Consider the following 13,008-nt stretch of genomic DNA (forward strand, 5'->3'; position numbering starts at 1 on the left):
TGTATTCAATAAATGCAGCAAAATAAGATTTTCCCTACACCAAAAGTACAATATGACATCAAAATAGTGACATACTTCAAACAAAGACAAAAACCCTAACATAACTCTCCTAATCAATATTTCCCCTTTTCTTCATATAAATAAATTTTAAGCTTATAATTACAGATAAAAAAAACAGTAACAGTTAAAAAATTAGAATTCAAATTTGAAATGGTAATATAAAAAATAAAACCAAATATATAAAACTAAATACATTTATAATAAATAAATAATAAAAACAGAAAAATTAAATATAAACTAAAATAAATAAAGAACAACTGCAATAAACCCAGGAGTCAAACGGAGCATACCACTTTGCCGGTTATGGCATTAGAAGGCTTTGCACCAAGGCGGACATAAAACTAAACGGAAAATTGTATCAGTGCGCAAATTTCACCATTACCAATATATAAAACAGAGCAAAGCAGAATGAATAACTAAGTTCTGAATTCAGAAATCTTTGATCTGGTGCAGGCGGTTGTTTGGTGTAGGCACAAAACTTGTGGGCATGGCGTCAGGTCAGGATTTGGGGGGAACCACGCTGATGGACCTCATTACATCAGATCCCGTTCCCTCCACACAGGGGGCAGGAAAAGCAGCAGCAGGAGGGACCGTTCCTATGCATTCTCCTCCTCCTACTTTCGGAAAGGATAGGAAGACGAAGAAGCCGGGTCTCATGACGCAGATCCAGAGCGACACCATGTCTGTAGCTAAGGTTTTAACTCCTGTCAAAACTAACATCATTCCTTCCAAGCATAAAAAGAAGGTATGTACGTATGCTCTCAACTATACTGTACCTTAAAAAAATATGATTTATTATAATTGAGCATTTCTCTTTCAATCCAAAACCATGGGTGCTGAAGATCTCTAATAGGAATTTAAGTCGGAAAACCAGAGGGGTTCTTACCAGAGTTTTTTGTTGTATTAAACACTCGGCATTTTGTAAGAGCTGGGTGTGTTTTGGTTCAAATCTCATCTCGACGACCTGAGAGCCTAGAAGTAGTTTTTCTCCGAATTGAAAATCCAGAAATCACGGGTGTTTAATCCTTAAAATTACATTTCTTCCTGGACAAAGCAGGAATTTTGTCTTTTGCTGAATTCGGTTTCTAACTGCGGTCTGCGGTAATTTAAATTTCACACCGATGCCTGTTGAAACCATTGATATGATTTTCAATGTCGTCGACACTTGAATTGAATGGTGATGAACCGGTTTGATGGTACGGGTAGTACTGTAGATTGAGTTTATTTTTTTCTTGAGTTGGTGAGGCGCCGGGATAAAACTCTAATGTATACTTATTGAGTGCTCAAATTCAAGTGCAGCGATGGAGTTGTTATCCATCCGCGGATATACACTGGTCATCCCAAGGAGGCATCTTAAGCGATCTTTGGATTATATGTAATCACAGAAAGAATCAGGACAGCGCTGCGAATGCTAAGATACCTATTGTCTCACCTCTGCACATCTGACAAGTGGGGGTGTCGCCTGGAAGTGGAGGAATGACAAGTTAGATCTCAATTCTAAGTTAGGTCCAGTTTAGTTCCGACATGTTGCTTTCTTGTGCCTTTTGAATTTAGGGTGAACATCCGTACGATTGACAGCTAGCTCTTGTTGTTAATAATTACGAGTCTGCAAGAGAATTTTGAGAGAAGGGCAATTTGTGCGAGCAGATTGAGAGAGACGATTGTTCTAATCGAGTCAACAAAGATGCTGTAAAAATTAATTCTTCTTTTACTGTACATTTCTGAAAAGGTAGCAGTTTAAATTCTCATTTAAAGAGAACGAGAAAAGAAAATTATTTGTCAAGATATGCCATTGCATATTTGAAAACAGTGATTCAATTAAGTGGAAGATTTGCTGGTATTATGGAAATAGGTCATATGGTAGCTCATTATTAGTTATTTGTCCTTTGATCCTCTTCATGGAGGAAACCATAATATAAATGACTTCAAAATGAATTAGTTCAAATTTTGTATCATATTGCACACTTTTGGAAAAATGGTCATTTATGTTTTCATCCAAAAAGAATGATTCCATAACAAGAGCCTAATGACATAGGATGCAACAGTCAGAGGCTCTGCTGAATCTGCTTCATCCAAGTACCTGCACTTCACTCTGCAACTGAGGTGTAGATGAGGTTGGATGTATTTACTACGTCAGTTATAATTGGCATATGAAATGGCAGTGAAGAACATCAGGGATCAAACCCTAATCTTAATTTTGAAACTGTATGAAGTTTTATCGAGGTTTGATCATCTAGGAATCCTTTGTTTACTCTGGCTCCAAGCAGTTGAAATTGTTATTTAAGAATTCATGATCATATGAATTTGGACGAATCACTATATGGCTGAGCAAAAGTTAAAGATGATATGTAATCAAGTGCATGCTCTATGTGCCCGACTTTGCTTGAAAGGAAGTATGCGAGGAAGAGAATGCATCATTTTAAAACTTCAATATTAGGTTTGAGTGGCCTATAATGGTTGTGAGAAGGTCGGATTGTTGTAAGTTTAAACCGTCTATTGTTTGAATTTATCATTTCAACTACAGGAATGAAGGATCTGGTGAACTTATTGTACTTATGACAACCAGCCTGAAATTAGTTACAAGAAACCTGTAAGATTGGTAAGAGAGATTATAGTAAATGCACTACAAAGGATGAAGTTTAAGAGATATTACAGTTGAATTCTTGTTATGACTTCAAGTTTGGACATTCGGGCAAGATCAACTTAGGAAGTTATTTTTGTAGATTGTTCCACAACATTAGCTTCAGAAATATTGGAGGTGGAGAAGCAGGGAAAAAGATTAGGGGCCTTTTCATTGTATATGATCAAGTGGAACCTGGATGAAAATTTGATGTGGCCAGCTACTCATAGTGTTGAAAGTAAATTTGGACGTAAATTAGATAATACGATATAGCCTCCAAGATGTTGCTTATATAAGATGGAAAGACAGGAATTTTGTGTAAATTATTATTAATCGATACTGTGGAGACAATATTCCGTGTGGTAAATGTTAGAGCAGAATTTGAGGATAGAAAAGAGAATCAGTAATCTACCAATGACCGAGTAAGTTGTGAGTAAGTTAGTTAATAAATCAAGGTGCACATATGAATTATGAGCATGGCAATTAGGATAAGAGCAGAAGTGAGCTATGGTAGTTATGGTGGGGACAATGCCTCATGATAAAACATTTCCTGAAATAAAGTTTCTGTTGACCTGCCACTTAGAAACCGTTACCCTTTATATTTGTAAATTCATTGTCTATGTCACTATGCCTGTGCTTCAAGAAACGAAATGAAACAACACAGGAAGCGATGAAAGATTGGAGACCTAATTTCAGAGACTTTAACGTCCAAGATTCTACTAGGTTTATATATTATTGGCCCTAGAAGAAGGGGCTCCTTTGTTGCCACTGGACTCCACTTTGGCACTACATTTATATTATAATCAGTCTATTTTAGAGGCTGAAATTATGTTAGGAAGACTTCACCTGGATCATACTTTATCAAAAATTACAGAATGAATGCTTGATTGGCTTAAATTTTCAGTTTTGTTCCTCTTCTTGAATTTCTGTTTTATTAAATTTTGTTCAGGAAAGAACTGGTAAAAATACTTGTCTATTACTGAAGGAAAGATTACAATATATAGAAATAACATAATACTGTAGATATAAATGAAGACACTGTTGTTTGTAACTAGGGCTATATATGGGTTCGGATTGCCTTAAGGCAACATCCGAACCCCTTAGGTCTGGGCCCTATCCTAGGGTAACGTGACCCCAAATCTATGCCCAGCCCAGTCTTCATGCTATCCTAAATACACACGCCACATAATATATATATATATATATATATATATATATATATATATATATATATATATATATATATATATATATATATATATATATATATATATATTGGCGCCAAAATTTAAAGGAGGCCGACTTGCAATTAAGAGTTAAAGGTGCGTATAAATAGAAGACATTTTGCAAGTCAAACTCACTCATTTATTCTGCAAGAAAAGTGAATTAGCTCTGCTTAATAAGGTGCGAATACACAAGGAGGAAAGCGAAATTATTCAGACTTGTGCGAAATTGTCCAAGAGGACATAGGCTGTTTTTGGTACAGACTTGGAGAACTTACAAGTGCAGATCTGCTATGCAAAAGGATCAGATCTGACAGAGAAGCTAAGTATTGTACTTGTGATTTTAAGAGGAGAATAGTCTTATATTCAGTGTTCCACAGGGACGTGTCCCCCCCCCTTTTTGGGCGCGTCCCCCCGTCAGAAACGTCTCGGGGACGGGGGGACGGGGACGCGACATCCCCCCGCCGTCCCGCCACCACCACCCAAGCGCCGTCGGGACGCGGAGACGTCCCCGCGTCTCCCAGGGAGACGTGGAGACGTCTCCTTGGGAGACGTTTGGGCGTCTCCCAAAGAGACATGGAGACGCCTCCACGTCTCCTTGGGAGACGTTTGGGCGTCTCCCCGTCCTTCAAGAGACGTGCAGACGTCTCTCCATGGACGGGGAGACGCCTAGACGTCTCCTGTCGCCCCCACTTATATGCAATGTTTAAAATTAAATTTTTTTAAAAAAGTGAGTTTTTAAGTTTTTTGAGGGTTAAGGGGTAACTCTAATTGGACGTGGGCCAATAGAAAAATAACACCCGACGCCTTTAGAAAATAATAAAAGTATTTTTGGCCTCGCGGGGCGCTGCCCCTCGACCCCGACCTGTATGCTGCCCCTTGACCCCGCAAGGGGCGATGCCCCTTGACCCCAACTTGGGGGCGCTGCCCCCAAACCCCCGTTGAAAAATATAGGGGGAAACCGCGCCGATAGAAGTAGGGAAAATCTAACCTCCGAGTTTGATTAGGCTCCATATAACAACACAACTTAGAAATCTTGGTATTTAGATTTAGTATTTCAAATTTCCTCTAGTCTCATTTGAAATGTAATTCTTACACTGTAATACCGTCATACATCTTTTCAAAACTAGTTTTTCAAGTACTATATGTATATGTACAAGTATATGAGCACCACCACCCCGCCACCCCCCTGCCGCCGTCCCCCTGTCCCGGAAACGCGTCCCCCCCGTCCCCCTGTCCCCCCGTCCGTGGAACACTGGTCAGAATATATAATTTGACTTGTGGGTCTTTAATGCTGGGTTTTTCCTCCTTGGAGGTTTTCCCAGGGCATGTGTGTTTATCTACTGGTTACTTACTTTATTTCTGATTTTACTGAATGTTAACTTATTTTGCCACAAATCTGATTACAATCTAGGGCATAATCAAAGCATATAAATCTGATTAACAAACCTAGGGTATAAAATTACATGGTATCAGAGCCAAGGTGTCACTAACTTCTGATTTTAGCAAATCAATTGTTGCATATAGTTATTGTTTGTTTTCAGATTAAAATGTCAGGTTTGAAGGCTGAAGATAGACTTGAGGGAGCCATTGATTTTGCTGCTTGGAAAGTCCGTATTCTACTGATCCTTGAAGAGAATGATCTGCTGAAATTTGTAGAAGAAGAAAGTCTGTCTCCTCCAGAAGATGCTGAAGAGCTGAAACAGTTCAAGAAAGATTCCCTCAAGGCCAGAAGGATCATAATTGAGTCCGTCAAAAATCATCTTGTCACTGTCATATCAAAGTTCGTGTTGGCCAGGGAAATGATCAAACACTTGGAAGGGATGTATGAGGTCAACAACCTCAGCAGGGCCCTTGCTCTAAGACAGCAGCTTCTTCCCATGAAAATGAAAGAAGAAGACTCAATCATAGCCTACTTCATGAAGATCAATGAACTAAAGGACAAGCTAAGCACTCTTGATTGCCAAATCTCGGTAAAAGATCTTGTTATGATTGCATTAAATGGTCTACCTGATGAATGGGAACCATTCATTCGTAGCATTGGTTGAAGAGCCGATTGTCCCAACTTTGAACGTCTTCAATCTGATCGCATCGAAGAGGAATCTCGAATTGAGGTAAGAGGAAAACTCAAGAACTCTCACAAAGATAATCATGTTCTCTTGGCTAAATCTAGGAAAGGTGGACTTTGGAAGAAAGAAAAGAGAAGCAAAGATTTTAGATCCTCATCCTATGATCCAAGGAAAAAGTCAAGAGATTCCTCTCACATTCGTTGCTTCAGATGTGATAAGTATGGTCACTATGCCAGAGATTGTCAGAATGACCCAAAGGAAAGGGAAGCCAACTTAAATGAAGTTGCCAAACAAAGTGAAGATTACCTTCTTATCTCTACTCTATCCAGCAATGTTCCTACGAATAGCAATACGTGGATACTTGACAGTGGTGTCTCCAGACACATCTTAGGATTTCGTGAGCATCTCTCAGATCTGATTGAAAAAGACACCAACCTTCATGTAGTAATCGGTGATGATGCTCGATACTCGGTAAAAGGTTTTGACACTACCTCTTTAAAACTAGATTCTGGTATTATCTTACAACTCTGTGATATTCTCTTTGTACCTGGTATTAAAAGAAATCTGATTTCCATCTTTGCCTTAGAAGATAAGGGTTTGCAAATAGCATTTTTTGAAGGGAAAGTACTCGCTTGGCCTAAGAAATCTAATTTCAAATTTGCTCGTATTATTGGAAATAGATGTGATAGTTTATATAAGCTTGCAGCTAATCCAATTCAAGCTCTCATTCATGAGACCCCTGAATCATGCGAACTATGGCATAGAAGATTGGGTCACTTACACTTCCAAGCTCTTCCCACTCTCGGTAAAATGGTTAAAGGTATGCCTAAACTCAGTTTATCTCATGATGATGCTTGTAAAGGTTGTACAATGGGTAAGAATGTAAAGAATCCTTTTCATAAAAGCGATAGTAGGGCTAAAGAAAGGTTAGAACTTATTCATTCAGATTTATGTGCTCCTATGTCTGTAGCATCTCCTAGCAGTTTCCTATATTATGTTATCTTCATAGATGATTTCTCTAGGAAAACATGGATCTATTTTCTTAAATCTAAAGAGTCTGAAGAAGTTCTAAACAGATTTAAAGAATTCAAAGCCTTAGTTGAAAATACTACAGGAAATCGAATTAAATGTTTGAGGTTTGACAATGGAGGTGAATACACCTCAAGTAGTTTCTATGACTTTTGTGTTAAAGCAGGAATTAAGAAGGAGTTCTGCGTTCCCTACAATCCTCAACAAAATGGAGTTGCTGAAAGAAAGAACATGACCATTGTTGAAGCTGCAAGAGCCATGATCCATGATCAAGACTTGCAACCTTTTCTATCGGTAGAAGCATCCAAAACAGCAGTTTACATTCAAAATAGATGTCCTCATTGCGCCCTAAAGGATGTGACTCCTGAAGAAGCCTTTATAGGAATCAAACTTGACATTAGTCATTTAAGGATACTCGGGAGCCCTATGTATGTTCATGTGCCTAAGGAAAAACGAACCAAGTTGGATCCATCTGGAAAGAAAGGCATCTTGGTGGGTTACAGAGAATCTTCCAAAGCCTTCAGGATTTACATTCCAGGTCAAAGGTATGTTGAGGTAAGCAGAGATGTAACTTTTGAAGAAGATATTGCTTTCAAAAGATCTAAAGGTTCATTAACCAACAATAATGATATGATGATTGAAAATCAAGATTCAATAGTTGATGCTAACCCTGAGATACAAGAGGAGTGTACTGACCTTCCAGATCAAGAAGTTCAGAATGACCCATTAGAACCTATGCACTCTACCGATATACCTCAGGATATTGTGGTCTGCAAGAAGAGACCACTTTGGGTTAGAAACATGATTCAAGATGCTGAAGGATTTGCTGCTCCTAGAGGAACCTTTAGAGATAGCGGGAGATTCCAAAATCACGCCAACTACATTTCTGTGATGTGCAATATCATTTAGTCTGAACCTCACAATGTCGAAGAAGCTATGCCCCATCATGCTTGGAAATTAGCCATGGATGAAGAGTATGGGTCTATCATCAAGAATGATGTTTGGGACATTGTACCCAGACCCAAAGTTAAGTCTGTTGTTTCCTCTAAATGGTTGTTTAAAATTAAACATAATGCTGATGGTAGTATTGAAAAATATAAAGCTAGGTTTGTAGCTCGTGGTTTTTCTCAAAAAGAAGGAATAGATTATGAAGAAACCTTTGCCCCTGTTGCTAGATATACTTCTATTAGATCTATAATAGCTATTGCTGCAGCCAAAGGTTGGGAGCTGCACCAAATGGACGTTAAGACAGCCTTCCTCAATGGAGTCATTGAAGAGGAAGTCTATATTGAGCAACCAGAAGGTTATGTAATCCATAAAAGAGATTCTCATGTTTGCAGGTTGAAGAAAGCCTTATATGGGCTCAAACAGGCTCCTCGTGCTTGGTATGAAAGAATTGATAAGTACTTACTAAGCTTAGGATTTTGCAAGAATGATGCTGATGCTAATATTTACTTGAAAGTTTATAATGGTGAGATGCTTATTTTAGTTTTGTATGTGGATGATTTATTTCTCACTGGTGAAAGTAAATTAATCATAAGATGTAAAAAGGAATTAGCCTCAGAATTTGAAATGAAGGACTTAGGTTTAATGCATTACTTCCTAGGGTTAGAAGTATGGCAAAGATCCAATGAAATTTTTTTAAGTCAAGGAAAATATACTATTGATATTCTGAAAAGATTTAGGATGATAGATTGTAAACCTATGCATACTCTTATGGAATCTAACTTAAAGAAGTTAAGTGTTTCTGCAGCTAACTTTGGTTTTGCAGATCCATCTGAGTACAAGCAGTTGATTGGCTCCTCGATGTACCTAGTCAATACTAGGCCAGATATCTGTTATGCTGTGAATGCTCTCAGTCAGTTCATGAGCTTACCTAAACTTGTTCACCTGGTTGCTGCCAAGCACATTCTAAGATACCTGCGTGGCACGATTGGTTATGGGCTGAAGTATTCACTTAATACCTCAATCCTCTTGGAAGGCTACTCAGATTTAGATTGGGCGGGAAATGTCAAGGACAGGAAAAGTATTTTAGGTATCTGCTTCAACTTGGGTTCTGCAGTGATCTCTTGGGCATGTAGAAAGCAATCTGCGGTAGCATTAAGCACTGCAGAAGCTGAGTACATTGCCGCATCTGTTGCATCCAGAGAAGCAGTGTGGCTTCGTAAGCTCCTTGTTGGACTATTTGGTCAAGTTAGTGGTCCTACCACCTTTCATTGTGATAATCAAAGCTGTATAAAGATGTCAGTAAATCCTGTATTCCATGTTCGATCCAAACATGTGGAAACACACTATCATTTCATTCAGGATATGGTGCAAAGAGGCACCATTCATCTAAAGTACATCCTTACCAAACCTATATCCAGAGTGAAGTTCGAATACTTCAGAGACAGACTTGGTGTTGTGAAAAACGGAACCCTGATTGAGAGGGAGCTTCAATCTCAGTGACTCTATTTGTAGCACTTTGAATCATTCCGTGCTTGTGTGCAAGAATGAATTATATCCAATCTATGCTTGTGTGCTAGATGGATAATTGTAATGATGTAAAGACCCATTGGTGTATTACACTTTCTATGCTTGTGTGCTAGAACCATCCTATGCTTGTGTGCTAGGTGGAAGATGTAATTCTATGCTTGTGTGCTGGATGGAACTCTAAAGGTTCAGATTATGTATTCTCCTCTTCCCTGGTTAAGAGGGAGTGTTGTTTGTAACTAGGGCTATATATGGGTTCGGATTGCCTTAAGGCAACATCTGAACCCCTTAGGTCTGGGCCCTATCCTAGGGTAACGTGACCCCAAATCTACGCCTAGCCCAGTCTTCACGCTATCCTAAATACACATGCCACATTATATATATATATATATATATATATATATATATATATTGGCGCCAAAATTTAAAGGAGGCCGACTTGCAATTAAGAGTTAAAGGTGCGTATAAATAGAAGACATTTTGCAAGTCAAACTCACTCATTCATTCTGCAAGAAAAGTGAATTAGCTCTGCTTAATAAGGTGCGAATACACAAGGAGGAAAGCGAAATTATTCAGACTTGTGCGAAATTGTCCAAGAGGACATAGGCTGTTTTTGGTATAGACTTGGAGAACTTACAAGTGCAGATCTGCTATGCAAAAGGATCAGATTTGACAAAGAAGCTAAGTATTGTACTTGTGATTTTAAGAGGAGAATATATAATCTGACCTGTGGGTCTTTAATGCTGGGTTTTTCCTCCTTGGAGGTTTTCCCAGGGTATGTGTGTTTGTCTACTAGTTACTTACTTTATTTCTGATTTTACTGAATGTTAACTTATTTTGCCACAAATCTGATTAGAATCTAGGGCATAATCAAAGCATATAAATATGATTAACAAACCTAGGGTATAAAATTACAGACACGTACTTCTAACTACCTAGAATTGTAGACATCTAATTACAATATATTTGACCATTAAACAATATGTAATATTATTCTAACACCCTCCCTTAATGGTCAATCTATCAAAAACACTAAGTTGCCCCCTGAATTTTACAAACTTATCCAAGCTCAGAGACTTGGTGAGAATATCCGCAATCTGATCCGTTGTCGGAACATATTGCAACTGAATTGATTCGTCTTCTACCAACTTGTGGATGTAGTGACAATGAAGTTCGACATGCTTGGTACGTTCATGGAAGACTGAATTTTTGGTCAGTTTGAGCACCCCTTGATTATCAGTATACAAGGGAGAAGGACAACGGCATCTGCATGTCAGAAAGCATTCTTCGGAGCCAAACTGCCTCACATGCGGCCTTGACTGTTCCCTGGTATTCGGCTTCGGTCGAGGAAAGAGCCACGGCTTGTTGCTTCTTGCTGCTCCAAGTGATGGCACCTATACCCAAACTGAATACGTACCCAGAAGTGGATGTTCTGTCATCCACTGATCCTGCCCATTCCGAGTTAGTATAATCAATCAACTTTGGATCGTTGCACCTGCTATACAGAATGCCATAGTCTGAAGTGCCTTTCACATATCATAGTACTCGCTTCGCTGCAGTCAAATGATCAACTTTTGGGGTTGTCATGAAGTGAGAGATGCAGCTGATAGCAAAATAGATGTTAGGTCTACTGGCAGTGAGGTAGATGAGGCTGCCTACTAGTTGCCTGAATTCGGTTTCATCTATTGTAGGTGAATTAGACTTGGCTGATAATTTCAGCCCTTTCTCCATAGGTGTGGAAGTAGGTTTACAATCCTGTATTCGAAACTTGTCAAGCAAACTGCGAGCATACTTGGACTGTGAAATAAAGATACTGTCATTAGTCTGCCTAACTTCAACACCTAAGCAATAATGGAGAAGCCCCAAATTTGTCATGTCAAAAGCTTGGCACAAGTCTTGTTTGATGGTTGTAATCAAATGTGCTGAATTGCCAGTAATGATCAAGTCATCCACGTAGACAACAAGAAAAAGGATATCATCACCGGAGAGTTTGACATACAGATTAGTGTCAGAGGGACTTCGCTGAAAACCATGTTCAACCAAATATTGATCAATCTTAAAGTACCAAGCCCGAGGGGCTTGCTTCAGGCCATAGAGTGCTTTTACCAATCTGCAAACCTGATGTTCCTTTTCAGGAACCCTGAAGCCAGGAGGTTGAGTCATATAAACTTCTTCTTGCAACTCATCGTTGAGGAATGCACTCTTAACATCCATCTGGTGAAGTTTCCATCCAAACTGAGCTGCAATAGCAAGAAGAAGACGAATCGTGCTCATCTTGGCAGTAGGAGCAAAAGTCTCCTTGTAGTCAATGCCCTCCCGTTGTGTAAATCCTCGAGCAACCAATCTGGCCTTGTACTTATCCGAAGTACCATCTGCATGATACTTGACTTTGTAAACCCATTTACAACTGATAGGTTTCTTCCCAGGAGGCAGATCAGAAAGAACCCAGTGTTATTCTTCAGAAGACTATGGTATTTCGTGTCCATAGCCTTTTCCCACTCAGGAATGCCTTTAGCCTCGGAATATGTTTGGGGCTCATGGATGCTGTGGATGTTGGCCATAAGTGCAAAGTTGACTGTATTCTGCTGCTTTCTCTTTCGGTGAACTGATCTATCCTCAAGAAGCTCATCATCATGAAGATCTCCTATTGTCTTGGCCCACCACTTAGGCCTGAGTGTAGAAGTACCAACATCTGGCATTGGAGGAACAACATCCCCTGGAGTTTCTGGAACAAAGTCATCTGGATGTGAATCTTGTGAAAAATCAGGTGGTACAGGATCGGTAGATTCCTCATCTTTAGAGTCAGAATGCTCTGAAGCCCTCCCATCATGGGAACCAAGAGGAAGATGAACACCAACATCAGAAGTCTGCACAGATTGAGTCACAGGACTAGGAATAGTAGAAGGCATAAATGGACCAATAGTCTCATCAACCACAACATCACGACTGAAAATGAGACGATTTGTCCCCACATCAATCAACATGTAGGCCTTGTGGTTGTCGCTGTAACCAGTAAAAATTAGTGTTTGTCTCTTTGAATCTAGCTTAGCATGCTTGGCGTCTGGAATCCATACATGAGCAGTAGAACCAAAGACTTTCAAATGGCCCACTTTAGGTTGGCATCCTGACCAGGCTTCTTTAGGAGTCATCTTCTTAACGTCATGTGTATGTGACCAATTCAGGAGGTAGACTGTAGTGTAAACTACTTCAGCATAGTATTTCTTAGGAACATTTCTATGCTTTATTATAGAACGAGCCATTTCAGTAATGGTGCAATTCCTACGTTCAACGACACCATTCTGCTGAGGGGTGTATGGTGTGGTGAGTTGGCGCATAATGCCATGTGTAGCACAAAATGTAGAGAAGTCATTGGGACAAAACTCCCTCCCATTATTTGACCTTAGAGTGACAATCTGAGAACCGGATTCTTTCTCAACTAAGGCCTTAAACTGCTGAATTATACTGAACACATCTGATTTATTTTTCAAAAAATACACCCACATTTTACGACTGCAATCGTCAACAAATAATAAAA

At 39.3% G+C, this 13,008-nt stretch overlaps 1 protein-coding gene across 1 annotated transcript in view; it reads left to right on the forward strand.

Moving 5' to 3' along the window:
* The first annotated feature begins 353 nt into the window (after positions 1-353).
* LOC131065259 (uncharacterized) overlaps positions 354-13,008 on the forward strand; it is a 197,852-nt gene continuing 185,197 nt past the window's right edge. Inside the window, exons 1-2 of the mRNA XM_059216654.1 lie at positions 354-421; positions 514-805. Coding sequence (XP_059072637.1) covers positions 548-805 — 258 coding nt within the window. The 5' untranslated portion in view covers positions 354-421; positions 514-547. The remainder of the gene's footprint in view (positions 422-513; positions 806-13,008) is intronic.

The sequence above is a fragment of the Cryptomeria japonica genome, chromosome 2 (assembly GCF_030272615.1).
Source record: "Cryptomeria japonica chromosome 2, Sugi_1.0, whole genome shotgun sequence".
Classification (NCBI taxonomy): Eukaryota; Viridiplantae; Streptophyta; class Pinopsida; order Cupressales; family Cupressaceae; genus Cryptomeria; species Cryptomeria japonica.